The 17,933-nt window shown below is 42.9% G+C and overlaps 1 protein-coding gene across 1 annotated transcript in view; it reads left to right on the top strand.

Moving 5' to 3' along the window:
• Nucleotides 1-2,344: 2,344 nt before the first annotated feature.
• The window catches only part of eif3d (eukaryotic translation initiation factor 3, subunit D), a 25,233-nt gene continuing 9,644 nt past the window's right edge, over nt 2,345-17,933 (top strand). Inside the window, exons 1-5 of the mRNA XM_086185201.1 lie at nt 2,345-2,467; nt 5,283-5,408; nt 5,484-5,529; nt 15,265-15,401; nt 15,507-15,592. Coding sequence (XP_086041327.1) covers nt 5,286-5,408; nt 5,484-5,529; nt 15,265-15,401; nt 15,507-15,592 — 392 coding nt within the window. The 5' untranslated portion in view covers nt 2,345-2,467; nt 5,283-5,285. The remainder of the gene's footprint in view (nt 2,468-5,282; nt 5,409-5,483; nt 5,530-15,264; nt 15,402-15,506; nt 15,593-17,933) is intronic.

The raw sequence follows: 17,933 nt of genomic DNA, 5'->3' as shown, positions 1-17,933 counted from the left end.
GAGATTTGTTGATGGAGGTTTAGCAGTTTGTTTCTCTGAGTAACTGAGTTATTGTTATAGTTCCTCTCAGTGGCAACTGTACGCGTGTAGCCCTAACCCTTTTTATTGTGTGTGTGAGTGTGTGTGTGTGTGTGTGTGTGGGGGGGGGGGATCTGCAGACGCAATTATGGAAACGCTGTCACTGTCATCACCTTTTATTAGTTATTGATTTGAATTCAGAGCAGTTTCCCACTGAGACAAGAACCTCCATCCAGTATGTTGTATCATCTTGAGGCAGCTCAAGATGTTAAACACTGAATATTTCTTTAAGGAAATATTGAGTATAATGGTTTAGTCTTCCGGCAGCCCGGTGGAGCAGTGGTCCTCACGGTGGCCCCCCAGCAAGAAGGTTGTGGGTGGAGCAGTGGTCCTCCCTGTGGCCCCCCAGCAAGAAGGTTGTGGGTGGAGCCCCGGCTGCAGCACGGGGTCTTTCTGGGTGAGTCTCCATGTTCTCCCTGTTCCTGCTGGGTTCTCTCTGGTACTCCAGCTTCCTCCACAGTCCAAAGACATCAAGAGGGACCAGGTTAATCCAGACTCTAAATTGACCGTAGGCGTGGCTGGGAGAGCCATTGGTTGTCTGTCTCTATGTGTTGGCCCTGCCATGGACTGGGGACCTGTCCAGGCTGAACCCCGCCTCTCGCCCGAAAGCCGCTGGGATAGGCTCCACCCCCCCCGCGACCCTTAACAGGAATAACGGAATAAAATGAATGAATGGATGGATGGATGGTTTCGTCTTCACTTGGAATTCAGTGTCTGCAGATTTCACAAAAAGAAAAAAATTCTTCTTTAAAATAATGATACTACTTGTAAATGTGTAAATAACTCTGAAGCTGAATTCATGCTGCAAACACGTGAGTGCAAATCATCCACCAGCAGGAGGCCATGTGGCGTTGATTTGGTCTCCCAAGACAATGTGTCATTATGAACAAGCAAACAAAAAGTGATACACATGTAAGGACAGAGTTGTCAGAAATTTATTTTCTTCATCACAATTTATCTCTGAATTTAAATAGTTTATTTTTATCATTTGCATGTTTACAATTCCAGTTTTTGGAGTTTCAGAGTTTGAGTTTATTTGCTTTATCAGTTTCATAAAGGACTTATATGCAAGCAACAATAGTTCCCTATAATAGGGAACAGTGTCATGAATGCATTACTGACAAATAATAAGATGAAAACAGATAAGCCGAAAATAATTTGGCATCTTCTTTTGTATAATAATACCAGGCCTATTACCTGGATGACTAACTTGGCCTTGAGGCAGAAACAGTTGACAACAATGACTGCCTAAATAAATAAAAAACTTTGTGAGGCTATTGGAACATTATACTTCATATAATATTTTACATGTTGGTCCAATGTTAGATGATCTGTCGATTAATATCACTAAACAAGATTTGCAGCTAACATAGCAAATAAATGCTAATGTACCCGGTATAGCATATCCTTTGTCCATCCTCATCTTTATACACTTGAACATCATTTTACAAATAGTACCTTTGGTGAATTATGAAAGTTATGAAGACATAAGTGATGCTGTTAAATTATAAGTTTTCACTGCTCTCAAGTGGACAAACTGAAGACTTGCAACCATTATAGCAGAAAAAAATCATCCCTATTGTTGGAGAGTTTGCAACCCAAATACTATACCAGAGTAACCCCTGGAACCAGACTTTGATTTCTGTAGGGGAGCTAACAAGTTGAATGTTTTGAATGCAAAAAACACAAATATCCTCAACACTTTGAATTTGAAATGAAAATCAGACATGTAGTCATGCGTGGGGAATGGGAGAGGACATACTGTATCTTGCATACAAATGGGTGGTTTTGTTTAACTGGCAGTATATGTCTATTAAATTGTGTGTGCTGTGTTGAGTCTTACTGCAATTTTATAAGCACAACTAAGTGTACCATGTAGCTTTAGTTTGTTGTCTGAAAGCATGTTCCATGTTTACTCGTGTTATATGTCTGTTATTGTAAAGGCCTTTCTATGGAAATTAGCAATAGATAAAAATGCTATGATGGTTGATTACAGAGTTTACTTATTGCAATAATGTATAATAGAACAAGATGAAACGAGGGTCCTGAAACAGACTGGTGTTTCACTCTAAATACAAGAGCATAAAGTAAAAAACAACAACAACAAAAAACTCCACATCGCAAAGTAATAATTAATACTGTTTAAAAGAAAAGAACACAAGTTTTAAAGAAATACTTCAGAAATCAAGTATGTATCTCAATAACTATGTACAGCTCTAATACAACACTCATGTTTCATGCGGACGTGGAGCTTGCGTTACGACAGGAACTACAGTCTGCTTTACGACAGTTTCCTACTTCCTTTCGTATTGGCGGCCTGTCCCGACTTCATCGTGTGACGGCCGTGTGGAGTTTGAGATTTGATCAAGTCAGTTTTCCACCAACCACGGTAAGAGCATATCAAGATAAATACAGGCATTTGAAAAGGAACTCTCTCTGCCTCTCGTGTTTGTTGATGATTCGCTGCGATAATTTGGTCAAATGCAAGTAGTCTCCCAGCCAGTTAGCTTAGCCTCGTTAGCTGGGCCACCTGGCCGAGGATGACTCGCTCAGCTGTAGCATCAGTAGCTAACTGAGATAGACCTGCATGCTTGTGGTTACTCACTCTTAAGTTCTTTTCACGCCGAAGATCTTTCGATAATCCTGGTAATGTCAAACCACATGTATTCCTTAGTCGAAAGATATTGTAATAACTGCTAGCTATGTTACCATTTGGCTAACTGGCCGCACCAGTCAAAGCTAACCAGAGCTAATGCGAACCAGTTTTGTTTTACATCGGCAAGGCATATGAACCCATCCGGGGTAATTTGACTGTTCGCAGCTCGGAAGGTGCTTCTGCTAGAGGAAAAGACATACAGGGGTTGAACAGGAAGGAAAAATGCTATTAAAATTTTTTTCAAAGCTGCTAACTGAAATAGCACCTTCGTCTCCGTCCGTCCTGCAGTCTTTCTTAAGCTTGATTACTTTCCAGCGTTCAGTTCGTGGGTGTCCGAAAGTAACACGTGGAAAATAAAATAAATATAACCTGAGTCATGCCAATGTATTTTCTTTTGTTAAAGTTAGGATTTTAATATTTCGTCTTAAATTGAAATTAAGAGGTTATCTTTGATATTGAATGGAATTTAAATTTGAATTCGAGGTTTCGATTCGAAATTTTGAGCTCAGGGAATAATGATGATTAATCATAGAAAATAAACTGGAATAGTGGATCAAATATTTCATAACTGTCATGCATTTTTGCTACCAATGCTAGGCCTGTAAAGCCAGGAGTGCAAACCTGTCACGCAGTCAGCTAAGTGAGTCATCAAGGTACTGTAATACTCCTTTCACACTGAAAAGCACGTGTCAAAGCGGGTTTTGTACTCGCCTTTGCTCAGCATCAGGGTTCATTCAAACTTCCAGCAGACGCGGGTCTGAGCTCCCGCTGTGAGGCTGCGGGTCTGTGTTTTTCTCTCTCGTACGTCATCGCGCTGACACGCCATCATTACAAATAAAAGTGCGTGGTGCCTCAAAATGCCGGTGATGTTCCCATAAATCTCTGTGTCCTGTATGGCTTCAGAAATCTGCTGCCAGATCTCCTCTTCACCGCAGATGGCAAGCAGCTTGCTGACTTCAGGATCTTGCCAGTGTGGTGCCATGATTGACAAAAAAGATGTGAAGATCACGATACAAGTTGTTTTAAAACACAGCTGCGCCTGCTCAGTTCACGTTAGGGTTCCTGAGTTGGTGGGAGTTCCCAAGCATAGATTAATTCACCTAAGATCATCCACATGTAAAATGTTTGAAAAAAAGGAGTGAAGTGGAGTCTCGGGGACATCAACAGGAAGACTGATCTTATGGCAGAGGCCAAAACTTTATGGAGGGATGAGTGAGCAGCTCTCGCAGATAAGCCCAATTTTTAAAAATGTATTTATGTTTTTCTCTGAGCTTCCAGAATGACAGCCTGACAGGCGGCACAGTGACTAAGTCAGAATGCGACAGGAAGGTCGCGGGAAACCTGAGACAACGCGGGTTGTCTTTTTCACACTGCAGGCGAGCTGAACAGAGCCCCTAAACACCCGGGTCGCTTGGAGGGTTGGTTGACGTTGGTCAAAAGGGTTTCACCCGTGTTTTTAGTGCAGTGTGAAAGGAGCTTAATTGTGCTTATAATCTGTTAGTCATTTACAAAGTATTTGATGTGATTTATAACGTGTACAATTTCAATAAAGTTTGGAAAAAACTAATATATTGACTTTTAAGAGATTAAAAAGGTAAGTAGAGGCCATTGTGTGTTCACTACACAGCCATCACAACTATGCATTTTCATTTGCCCAGAAGCCTGGCTTTAACCTCTCCATTCAGACTGTTATGGAAAATTAACTTGACGAGGTTTATACTCATTACCATTACTCAAGACGTGTTGACCTTGTTGGTGCATTATCACAAAGATGACAGTGAAGGTAATCGTTCGCCTTCCGCTCTAGCAACTGCTAGACATCCCAACACTGTGATGCAACAATTAATCACAAACAATTAATGAAATACTGTGAGAAAAATTAGCAGAATAGCTGATTCTGTCATGCTTCTCATTTTAAGGGTTGAATGCTGTTCTGACAATTATGCACTTTTTTGGTACTTTTTAAAAAAAATAATAGAAACAGCGGTATTACATTTCTCAAAAGTTATTACTTGTTGGGTACAAAAAAAAAGGCAAAGAGGTAACTTGCGAGATGGCAAGAGCATTGTAGTCAAGTTTGGCTACACCAGATCTGGTGGCCATCAGGGTTCGGCAGTGTTTTCTTTTTTATGGTCATTGAATCCTTTGCAATGGAGATGGTCAATTTATAAACCAGTTATGCCAGCAGTGGAAGTTTTCATGTCATTATGACGCACATCAACAAGATTATCTGACTTATTTTTTTCTTAACCCAAAGCAAATATGGAGATATCAAAAAGGTGGTTCTGAGTATCGTATTTTCATTGTTTTCCATATTGTCCAGCCTTAATATTGAACCATTGCTTTGTCTTCCTAATACATCAGATGGTGTGAGGGGTCAATGATGACTAGCCCACTGCGCAAGCTGATCAGTGTCCAATGTTTTAGTGCATTGCTGAAGACATCAGTGCTGCTCATTGCCTGAGACCCTGTCTATCCTCTGCTGTACATTTGAACTTGTACTTACTCTAGCCAACTGCTTGCTCACTGGAGTGTTGTCACATTTCAGGTCATGGCAAAGTTCCATGCACCTGTGATCCAGGACAACCCATCTGGGTGGGGTCCATGTGCAGTCCCAGAGAAGTTTAAAGACATGCCTTACCAGCCATTCAGCAAAGGAGATCGTCTGGGAAAGGTTTGTTTATTAAGCTTTGAGAAGCAGCCTTGCATTTGTCTGCAAGTTTGTCTCACTTTATGTGTCACTGTCCAGGTTGCTGACTGGACCGGAGCAACTTATCAAGACAAGAGATACACAAGTGAGTGAGACACATTCATCAATAGACTTTCCAATAGTCTCTGGTCTTTAGGAGATTTTATATTGGGGGCCTACCCAGAGGCCATATTTATAAGATAGCATTTATAGGCAAGATTGATAGAGAAACCTTCTGAATGATGCTTAACATTAAGGTTCACTGCATTTTTCAGTGTTTTTGTGAAAACGCCACGCCAACATTCAAAGCAGCGCAGTTGCTACATAGTTCAAGACTCAGATGTGTTCTTGGTCTCTTTGGAAAGGTAACGTTCTCAGGTGTCTTCCAGAAGTGTCCGTTTGATTCTGTGATTGACTGACAAGGAGATACAGTGGTTAGAATCAAGGGTTTTTAGTTCCGCCCAACTAATCTGTCTGAATGTTGACTAGTAAAACCTAGGTCCATGACCTTCTAGGGGGAACAGGCATCACTAGTCCACAGACACAGGTCCTGACCTCCTATGGTCCAAATCTGAAGTCAAAATGTCAAAAAATGACCTGTAGACAGGGTTTGGCACACAAAAAGTCCTCTTTGGGTTCTATTTGGAGACTCCAAAAGGACATCTGGACACCCAAACACATAAACAACAGATCATAACATAATCTTGGTCTGTAATGACAACCAACACTGTCAGGATGCAGCTTTACATTGGATTTGGATATTTTTGGTCATTTTGGGATGAACAAATAGAGAACAATAGAGCAAATCAACATCAAAATATACATCACTGTTTGTGCCAGGGTGTTCATAAATTGTTTTGTATTCTGAATTGAAATGGAATATGACTGACAATCATAACTGTGAAGCTTTAGTGAGGCTATTCCAGCCTCTCTATCCCACTCATACACTCGGACTTACTGTAGATAAACGTCGACAAAACAGGGTCTGGGTGTCTGTTTTAGTGCAAACGTTGCCTTTTTATGGTGATTTTAATCTGTTTTGGTACCAAATCGGGACATTTAAATTTTGCAACCACGGCGGAATCAAAGTTGAGTAGTGTCACGTAGACTTCTTCTTTACGGCAGTGTTTGTAGTCTTTGGAAAGGGGGGAAGCCACTGAATCGATCAACACCTACCATTCCAAGAAATACAAATCCCAGCTATGTAAAACTTCGAGTGTAAAACCTGCGCAAACTATGCGCTCTCGCCGTCTTTTACACGCAGCGCCCCACAGACGAAGGCAGACCGCTGAACAAAAGCCAAAAGCTCCAATAGTTAGTAGTAGACAACTAAAATTAAAATTTATTGTAATTTGGAGCCAGTTTTCATCAGAGGTAGAAAATAATCCCTTTGGCCCAATTTGAAAACTGAGTTCTCGCCTGGGTGCATCCTTACAAAATGCTTGATGTAGGCTTCACTGTTTGCCCAAATTCTACCAACTTTGGTAAATTTGTGGTCAAGGAGTGGATGGAGCTAATCAGTGGTGTCTGGGTGCATGAAATCATTGCTGGTATCATGTTTTCCTCTGTCAAAAAAATACAATATTTTGGCGAGAGTAAAAAACTTGTTTTTCCTCTGGTTTATTCCAATTTACTCAGGCTTAATGACAGATACAACACTTCTGACACTTGGAACACATTCTCTGAAGTCCCAAGATGTCCAAGGACACCAAGAACATGTATATAACCTGTAGTAAAGTGTAGTAATTACACATTTACTATGGGTATGTCTTTTTAGGCGTTTTTTCCTGAAAATATGCTGTGAGTGGAAGAGGTTAAGGGATTAAGAAGCTTTTAAATACATTGCAGAAATGTAGCTGTCAGGGTGGAACCAGGTGATATTGACAGTAGGATAATCACCTTATTTTTGACCAAATGCCTCCTATTAAAATTTTGACATTATAGAGATGACTGTTGGTTCTAAAAAGAGTTTAACACTGAGATTATTGATAATCATCAGTAATGTGGCTATGATTACTAAGTGCATAAAGGCAAATATTTGAACAACAATAACAGTCTGGTAACTAAAGAAAATCATTTGCTGTTATTATGCAGCCTTGAACAACAGGAAAATATAATACTCTCTTCCACAACATGATAATTTAAAAAATGTAAGCTCACGCATAGCATTATCAGAGCATTCATTATATTGAATGGATATTTTACCGAGCCGTAGTCAGATATTCAGTCACAACAGCGACCTTCTGTAACTAACTATAGAAGCAGAAAATATGTCCGTGATTGATTACTTTTTTTTTAACATTATCTTTATTGATGAGAAGCAAACTCAGTCTTACAGAACAGAAATTCGTCAAATAATTTAAACATCTTCATGTCACCCCCCCTTTTTTTTTTTACAAACACAGTAGAGAGTAGTTCTTAAGCTCCACTGCTTTTTCCAAGAACAGAAAAGAAAAATAAACAAAAACAATAACAAAACCAAGAACTATTTACAGATGTGCTGAGGGTAACAGATAAGACAAAGAGACATAACCAGTGGGGAGAGAAGTGCCCAAATCTAAAACCTTGAACTTGCGCTCCACTTCAGCGCAGAGGAGCCAGCCAAGTCACACAAAATCTGACGTTAGTGGGGTGATGTGTGTTATCCACTTATTCCAAATAGTATAAAATTTTTCTTCTTGTGTTCGAATCTGATAGGTGATTTTTTCCATTTTGAAAATTTCCAATATAATCCCATGCCAGTCTCCCAGCTTGGGTGGAATTGCATTTAGCCATCTCCTGGTAATTGATTTTTTGGTGGCTGCCAATAAGATTTGTATCAGTTTGATGTCACTCAACTGGCTTAAGCATTCAACCCTTCCAAAAAACATTGTCATAAAATCAAATGGTATACGGTTGTTAAATACTGAACATATCGATCTATGAACACTTTCCCAAAAAACTGCTAATTTAGGGCATTCCCAAAAAATGTGGAAGTGGCCAGCCCTTTCCGCTCCACACTGTCTCCAGCATGGCCCTTCTTGGCCTCTATATCTCTCTTGATATGGAGTCCTGAGATATCTAATAACATTCTTCCAGCAATGTTCTCTCCAGTACGCAGAGCACGTCGTGGTAGACTGAAATTTCCAGATCCCCTCCCACATCTTTTCTGAGATCACTATCCCAGCGTCCTTTTCCCACCTTTCTTTAACATATAATGTAGAGCCATTCTCAGCCTTTAAAAAGGCATTATACAATGCAGATATAGACTTACATGGTATTGACGTCTGTGATGATTTTAATATGCGATAAAACTCAGATTCGGCTTCTGTCAAGTTATTGTAATTACATTCTTGATTGATATAGTGACGCACTTGGAGATATCGGAAAAATTCAGACCTTTCCAGGCCACATTTTTCCTGTCGCAACTGAAAACTCAGAATGTTGTTTTTATCTAAGCATGTGATATAGTTAGTGAACCCTTTCCCTATCCAGGTTTGAAACCCAATGTCTCCTCTGTTAGGGATAAAGTCTGTGTCGTAGGCAGGCCATCTGAAAAGTCTTACCAATTTTTGAATTTTGCATGTGTTAATTATCCTTTCCCATACTCCTAGCGTGCAACCTATCCAGGGATTGTCAAACCAGTCTGCTTTAAGCACCAAATTTGGATCTCCAGTAACGGCTTGCAGAGGATACCCCCTAACCATACAGGATTCCAATTCCTTCCATCTAGATTTGTACCCCTCGTTGCTCCAGTATAGTAAGGGCGTTAGTTGTGCAGCATCATTGTATTTCCTCAAGTTTGGAAGAGCCAAACCCCCCTTATCTTTTCTCAACTGAAGAGTGCTAAATTTGAGTCTCGTTTTTTTCCCTTGCCATATAAAGCGCGAGATCAATTTATCCCATTCCCTAAATTGGTTCTCCTCCACTTTTATTGGCAAATTTCTAAATAAGTAGAGCAAGCGGGGAAGTACATTCATTTTAATTGCACTTATTCTCGAATTCAAGTTTAAGAAGGGAATTAAGTTCCACCTGTGTAAGTCTGATTTAATTTTTATTGATATAGGGTCAAAATTTGCCTGGGATAACTTTGATGGGTCCTTTGATACGTGTATACCCAAATATTTAATGTGATCATTCTCCCATAATAATTTGTATTTCTCCCGCATCGCCTGTGGAGCCTGAAAGTTCAGAGCCATAACCTGTGTTTTGGAAACGTTGAGCCTGTAACCTGACAGGTCTCCGAACTCTGATAGCAGGGCCATCAATTGGTCAAAAGAGACCTCGGGCTCCCCCAAGGTCCCCAGAACGTCATCTGCAAACATGGCAACCTTGTGTTCGACTCCGCCCATTCTGATACCTCTAACTGCTTCGCTCTGTCTTATTAATTGGCCTAAAGGTTCTATAAATAGATCAAATAAAAGAGGTGAGATAGCACATCCTTGTCTCGATCTGCGTTCAAGCTCAAATCTATCCGACAGGTCCCCGTTAACCTTAATACGAGCTGTGGGCTTGTTATATAAGGCCTGAATCACTTTTATAAAACTTTCATGAAAACCAAATTTGGCCAGTACTTTATATAAAAATAGCCATCGAACTGAATCAATAGCCTTCCTAAAATCAAAACTCACTATAAGTGCCCTAGTTTTGTCCTTCGTTATTTGATCCAAAATATGAAGGGACCTTCTAATATTATCAGAGGTCTGTCTCCCACATATGAACCCTGCCTGGTCAAAACTGGCTACCGAAGCCAGTATTTTTTCGAGTCTCCAGGCCATGATGGATGTGAAAAGCTTGTAGTCCAAGTTTAACACACTAATTGGGCGATAATTGTCACACTCCTGTCTATCCTTCCCTTCTTTAGGAATTATTGAGATAATGGCTTCTCTCCATGACGGGGGAGGTGTCCCCCCTCCCATAATCCAGTTAAAAGTATTTGTTAGTTTTGGTAGGAGTTCTAATCTTAGACATTTATACCATTCTGTGTTGTACCCGTCAGAGCCCGGTGATTTTCCTGTCTTTAATCTAGAGATTGCCAAATCCACTTCCCTGCTTGTGATGGGTTTAATCAGCTCTTCATTCTGGAGGTCTGTTAGTTTTGGTAGATCCAACCGACCCAAAAAGGAGTCAATCTGAGCCTCGTCAGCAGCTGCTGGTTGGGAGTATAGGTCACGATAAAAGAAATCAAAACATTCCTTTATTTTCTCTGATTTAGTTTCAATAACATTGGTGAGAGGGTTCTTTATTTTATAAATCGTGCTCTCTTCCTGTTGCTTTCTTAGTTTGTAAGCCAGGTACTTGGCTGATTTGCCACCTGCTTCGTAATACTTTTGCCTTAAGAAAAGAAAATTCTTCTGTGTTTCCTGGGAGTAAATGTTATTCATTTCAGCCTGAATTTTTTTTAATTTCTTGCTTTAGAGTATGATTAGTACCACCTCTGCAATCTGCCAACTGTAAATGTTTTAATTTGTCTTCTAAAGTCAATAGCTTCTGTCGTTTAACTTTTTTCAAATGAGCAGTCAAAGATATAAGTTTCCCTCTCATCACTGCCTTTAAAGTGTCCCATAATATTGCTGGGGATATTTCCTCAGAATTGTTTAATTCCATAAATTCTTTAATATCTTTTTTTATCTTCTCCACTATTGTTGGCTTGTTCAATATATATGATTTTAATCGCCAGAGGCTTGCTCTTTTCTTTCTCCTGAGGTGTATTGACATAGAAACTGGGCTATGATCAGACAAGTCTATTGTTTCAATATCGCAGCTCCGTACTCTGAACCCATCGACTGTAAACATAAATTAAAGCTGCAAGCAGCGTTGTTAGGGCCTGAGCCCCCGCGCGGCCTATGGCCGCGTCCTTGACACCGGCCCGAATCCAACGGTGTAATCGGCAAATCCCTAGGCCTTGTAGTTTAGGAGATACGAGCCTCAGTTCGCTGCACAGTGTGACTGCAGAGCTGAGAGCAGGCCCTTTAAGAACCCCTCCCCCACTGCTCTGTCTCTGATCTGTGCTCGAGTGAGAGCAGAGCTGAGAGCTGGCCCTTTAAGAACCCCTCCCCACTGCTCTGTCTCTGATCTGTGCTAGAGTGAGAGTAGAGCTGAGAGCTGGCCCTTTAAGAACCCCTCCCCACTGCTCTGTCTTTGATCTGTGCTAGAGTGAGAGCAGAGCTGAGAGCTGGCCCTTTAAGAACCCCTCCCCCACTGCTCTGTCTCTGATCTGTGCTAGAGTGAGAGCAGAGCTGAGAGCTGGCCCTTTAAGAAACCCTCCCCCACTGCTCTGTCTCTGATCTGTGCTAGAGTGAGAGCAGAGCTGAGAGCTGGCCCTTTAAGAACCCCTCCCCCACTGCTCTGTCTCTGATCTGTGCTAGAGAGAGAGCAGAGCTGAGAGCTGGCCCTTTAAGAACCCCTCCCCCACTGCTCTGTCTCTGATCTGTGCTAGAGTGAGAGCAGAGCTGAGAGCTGGCCCTTTAAGAACCCCTCCCCCACTGCTCTGTCTCTGATCTGTGCTAGAGTGAGAGCAGAGCTGAGAGCTGGCCCTTTAAGAACCCCTCCCCCACTGCTCTGTCTTTGATCTGTGCTAGAGTGGAGAGCAGAGCTGAGAGCTGGCCCTTTAAGAACCCCTCCCCCACTGCTCTGTCTCTGATCTGTGCTAGAGTGGAGAGCAGAACTGAGAGCTGGCCCTTTAAGAACCCCTCCCCCGCTGCACTGTCTCTGATCTGTGCTAGAGTGAGAGCAGAGCTGAGAGCTGGCCCTTTAAGAACCCCTCCCCACTGCTCTGTCTTTGATCTGTGCTAGAGTGGAGAGCAGAGCTGAGAGCTGGCCCTTTAAGAACCCCTCCCCCACTGCTCTGTCTCTGATCTGTGCTAGAGTGAGAGCAGAGCTGAGAGCTGGCCCTTTAAGAACCCCTCCCCCACTGCTCTGTCTTTGATCTGTGCTAGAGTGGAGAGCAGAACTGAGAGCTGGCCCTTTAAGAACCCCTCCCCCACTGCTCTGTCTTTGATCTGTGCTAGAGTGAGAGCAGAGCTGAGAGCTGGCCCTTTAAGAACCCCTCCCCCACTGCTCTGTCTCTGATCTGTGCTAGAGTGAGAGCAGAGCTGAGAGCTGGCCCTTTAAGAACCCCTCCCCCACTGCTCTGTCTTTGATCTGTGCTAGAGTGAGAGCAGAGCTGAGAGCTGGCCCTTTAAGAACCCCTCCCCACTGCTCTGTCTCTGATCTGTGCTAGAGTGGAGAGAGTGGAGGATTAAGAGAAATGTAGTGTGTAAAAGCTGAATAAGTCAGCATACGTTGGCCAAAAGTCACACAAAATACCATATTTTTGTAGGGATTTTTGTCAGGAATACAGTGGTGTGTTTTTAAAAGCTGTGGAATGTATGGTGTAGATGTGAGAAGCATTTGTTTGAGAGTATGTACCCTGAGAGGACACGCTCTCCCCATAGACTTCCATTGTAAGGTGAAATGTGTCTCCCCCACTTTGACGGCTCATAAAATCCAAACCGAGCGCGTAGTATATTAACCTTGAACAACTTTTAATCAGCACAGTTGGGAGAGTAATGTGTGAAAGTCTGGAAGCCCTGGCATTTACGGTTTAGGAGGAGATCGATTTTGTTCGGGGCGCAAAATTGTCCAAAATTAGACATTCGTGTCCAAATTGTGGACATCCTGTTACAGTTAGGTCAGGTGTGAGTGTATGATTTATCCGTCTTGATGAGACGAGTTCAATGGTGTTGGTCCCACGTCTGTAGGACATTCCTACAGGCTGTGGCGTGGTTTTTTGTGTATGTAGGTGACGCTATTGAGTAGAGCGCCTCTTTTTTTTTTTAATTATCGAATTTTTCGCCGCACCCGATGTGTGTACCAAATTTGTTGAGTTTTCGAGCATGTTTAGGGGGTCAAATTAACTTTGGAAGTGGCGAGTGTGCCTTCGAAACATCATAGGGTCTTCGCCAGGGACTGGCTCAGGCCCTAATTATTAACAATAGTGCAATCAAACACTAACAACGTCACCCTGATGAACTTGTGTTCCGGCTGTGGTCTTCCCCAGCCGACCAGCCTCCCATCCGAGGGATAGCCTCCATAACCTGACCGTGTTAGAGGGCCCTCCATACCGATGACAACCAAAAGAAAAGTCTCGATCTCTCTTTAAACATTATAGCATATTAGCGTCTGTGTCGGTGCAAAAACCTCCTTTTTGCCTTCCTCGCTGTCCAATTCAGAAGAGATGCTCCTTTTCACTCCGCGTCGCCTCTTCTAAACGCCTGCAGTTTTTCTTTATATCCCGGAGCTCCGCTTTGCCGTGTGGTCTGCCTTCCACCTCTCGCCTTCTGCCACAACCCCCTCTGGATCCTCTCCCACAGTGATGCTGGTTCCTTGAAAACCTTGACCGGGAGCCCCCGGTTCGCCAGGTCTGCCGTCACCTCCTCCACCGTAGTGTAGATCCTCACCCCGTCGGCATGGTGGACTTTCAAGCGGGCTGGATACAATGTCTGGAACCGAATGTCATTCTCCTTCAGGACCCTGCGCGACTCCGCATACTCCTTCCTCTTGACAAGAATTTCAGGTGGATAGTCATGGTCAATATTGACTTTCTGGTTCTGCCACACAAAACCTCTCCTCTGCCAGGCAAGCTTCACCACTTCTTCTTTATCCGTAAAGTTGAGGAAATTGACCACTATGGATCTCGGTGGTCTATCTTTGTCGGGCAGTGGCGCCAACGCACGATGAGCTCTCTGTATTTGTAAGACTCTTCCGTCAGGGATGCCCAGATTTTCCCGCAGCAGTTTCTCAACAAACGGAATCATGGGGCCCGGAGGCTCCGAACCCTCCTTCACGCCGTAAATGCGGATGTTCGATCTTCTCCCGTAGCCCTCCAGTGCCGTTATTCTCTGCTGGAGAGCCTCCTGTGATGTCAGCATTTCGGCGAGCACCTCGTTCACCTGCTGCAACCTATCCTCGTTAGCCGATATCCTAGCCTCGGCATCAGTTAGCCTAGAGTTCGTTTTATCAAGTTCTCCTTTAATTTCCTGCAACTGACGTTTATTGTCTTGCCTGAAGTCACATAGTTCTCTCAGGATCGTGGCGAGACCAACCGTCTCGTCCTCGTCCTCGTCCTCCTCAGCCCAGGCGGTCGTAGCAGCAGGCGGCGAACGGACTGCTTCCTTGGCTGCGGCTCCCACAGTAGCTTTAGCGGTAGCTCCCGGCTGCCGCTGCTTGCTTTCTCCGACGGCAGGCTTGTTAGACGTCGGCTTCAGCGCTCTCGTTTTCCTGTCTTTAGCTGCACCAGACGCCATCCTCACCCCGCGGTGACTTTAATTGGTTTAACTTCTCAGTTTTATACTTCTTAGGGGCAAAAGTTTAGTTCGTAATCGAGCGAGCTTTCCTCAAGCGGCCATCTCCGCCTCCGCCTCACTTCCTCCTACGATTGATTACTTTTAACATTATTCATCCAATTGATGTCAAACTTGCCGTTTGCATTGTCAATCCCTCAAAAAAGTGCAGCTATGAATATGAAGCTTTTAGATGTTTTCTCAAATATATTCTGTCATCAGAGATGTCCACAATCTTGTCCGTCATCTTATCTCAATCTGTATGTCATGAATGTTGTGATCAAAGCAGTCAAACACCAAAATCTTTACAGGAAACTTCGTCACCACCGAGTCTGCTTTTGGGTTTAACACCAATGCTGCATTAGCTGGTGTGAGGGACTTTATTGATCCAGGCCTTTTTGTCCTTCTTAATTCAATGCAGAAATATCCAAGTGGAACTCTGTAACTGCAGATACTCAAAATAAATAATTCAGGCTTGGGGCAAAATAATGATTGTCAAATCCCTATTACTTAATATGCTGTTATGTTTGTGTCTCCAGACAAGTACTCATCTCAGTTTGGAGGTGGAAGTCAGTACGCCTACTTCCATGAGGAGGATGAGACGAGCTTCCAGCTGGTGGACACCGCCAAGACGCAGAAGACTGCATACCAGAGGAATCGCATGAGATTTGCTCAGGTGAAGATCAGGCTGTGGACACGCAACACTGATCAGTGTTTGTAGAATTAAGGTCTTGAATGTTGTCAGTCCAGTGACAGGACAGTGTTCTGTTTGTTTCAACAGAGGAATCTACGAAGGGACAAGGACCGCAGGAATCTGACCCAATTCAACATGCAGACACTACCTAAGAGTGCCAAGCAAAAGGAGAGGTGAGCAAATTTAAAAGGTCTGCAAGTATAAACCCATGCCCGTTAATTTGTTGATTCTTTCACATTTTAACTGTAATTTATGTGAATGAGGATTTTTAGTAAATGTCGATCTTATGCCTTCTGGTTTAATTCTCTTTTCATTACTCTGTTGAAACATGACTTATGTTCTTTTAACATATTTTTAATATTTTTCTCTTTGATGTGAAAGTCTTTTAGATGCAATTTTTGCATTCAAGGTCCTATACAAATAAATATATATTTATTGATCCTCATGCCAATCTATACCTGAATCTGCACATATGGTGCCTCATTCCTTAAATCCTCTTTTTATATTTGTTCTTAAAAGAAGTTAGCAAAGCCTGTTGGGTATTTGACATCTCTTGTGTAGCTTTTGTAATTGTCAGTCATCCAGTCTGGTATTCACTAGATGTAACAAGTTACAAATGGCCACCAGGCCGTTTCCTGTCTGCAGAATTAAATTGAGGGCAAAAAAGTCGTAATGTTTAAGAACAGATAATGAATCAGGCCCAATGTCAAGATGAATATGATAAATTTGTCAGATTTGAACTGCTGCAAAGATGTTGTTCATGAAGTATCCTGAATGATCTCACCACACTGAGTCTGCTGTGCACCCCCTCATCAGCGCACCATCGTGAATCTTGCATCTCTAGTTGTTGTCAGGTAATTTTTAAAGCATCAAGTGTGAGATCAAGAAAACTGTTGATGGCATTTAACTGCTTTCTTTCTCCTCTAGCCGCTTAGCCCCCCACTTCTTGACTCCAAACATGTTTGCCTCCTTCTTCACTGAGAAGGTGGCTACTATCAGCAACCAATTCTATGAACCTGACCAGCTCAGTCTGCTCCAATCTTTCTACTGCTACCTCACACTTCTCTTTTGCTGCTCTGAACCAGACTTGAGTTCTCTAGTCTTCTCCTGAACTCAAAACTTACAACCTGTCTTCTTGTTCCAGTACCTACCAACATCCTGCAGACCATTTTGACCACAATCAAACCTGCAGGCACACACATTGCCAATTTCTCTGTGGAAACTTGTCTTTCCCACTGCTTTTAAGCAAGCTTGGGTCACCCTGCTCTTCAAAAAGCCGAATCTCAACCCAGCCCAGTTAGAAAGTTACAGGTTGGTGTTACTTCTGCCATTCTGGTGGGGAGAAGTGTCTCAATCACATGGCTAATTGACAGGGGTACCCCAGGGGTCAGTGCTTGGTCCCCTACTCGTCTCCTTCTACACCACCTTACTCGGTGCAATGATCTGCTCACGTGGCTTCTCCTACGACTGCAATGCTGATGACAGTCAGGTTTTCCTGTCTTTTCCACCTGAAGACACATCTGTCTCAGCTCAGATATCAGCGTGTTTGGCTGATATTCTCCACATGGATGAAGGAATGCCACCTTCTACTGTCCAAAACTGAGCTCATTGTCTTTCCAGCGTGTCCTCTGTTTAACCACAGATCAGTGTTCTGCTCGATTCAAATCAGCTTGTGCCCACTAAGTCTGCCAGAAATGTGGGTGTCAAGATTGATGACCAGCTGACCTTTGAGGCACATGGCCTCAATTGCTCAGTCTTGTGAATATGCCCGCTATAACATCAGGAGGATCAGACTCTACCTGACACAACCCACACAGCTTCAGGTACAGACCCTTGTGATTTCATGTATGGATTACTGCAACTCTTTCCTAGTAGGCCTCTCTGCATGTTCATTTAAACCTCTGCAGATGATCCAGAATGCAGCAGCATGTCTGATCTTTAACTTACCCAAAACTGCACCCCGCTGTTCATGTCTCTTCACTGGCTCCCAGTGGCACCTCGAATCAAATTCAAAGCTCTTCATCCGACTTAGAAAACAGTGACAAGAACGGCTCCTGCCTACCTGGAATCTCTCATTCAGGTCTACATTCCCTCTCACCCGCTACGCTCTGCCTGTTGGAGACGGCTGGTGCTCCCAACCCTGTATGGCTCCAAATCTGTAGCTAGACTCTTCTCCTCTGTTGTTCCCAAATGGTGGAATGAACTACCTAACTCCATATGATCTGCAGAGTCCCTTTCTACTTATAAGAGACATTTGAAGACTCAGCTGTTCAGGGAGCCCCGAGGCACTTAAATCTGACCCTTTTGCTGTTTGTCATCAAGAGTGAGTCAGAGGGTTTAAGATACAGCTCTTAGTGAATACTAAGCACTGGCAGTGTTGAATATTGAATGTGTTGAATGTTGAAAGATGTTGTTGATGTTGATATAAAGGTCAGTTGTGGTAAGAACAACAACATGAAACTTCTTCAGCCACTAGATGGCAGTACCTGTGGCCAGTCAAACATGAATCACTTT

Source organism: Aulostomus chinensis, chromosome 18, assembly GCF_037954235.1.
Source record: "Aulostomus chinensis isolate RoL2024-O1b breed Wild chromosome 18, RoL_Achi_v1.0, whole genome shotgun sequence".
NCBI lineage: Eukaryota > Metazoa > Chordata > Actinopteri > Syngnathiformes > Aulostomidae > Aulostomus > Aulostomus chinensis.
The sequence above is the reverse complement of the archived record's forward strand: the minus strand, read 5'-3'. Positions and strand labels throughout refer to the sequence as shown.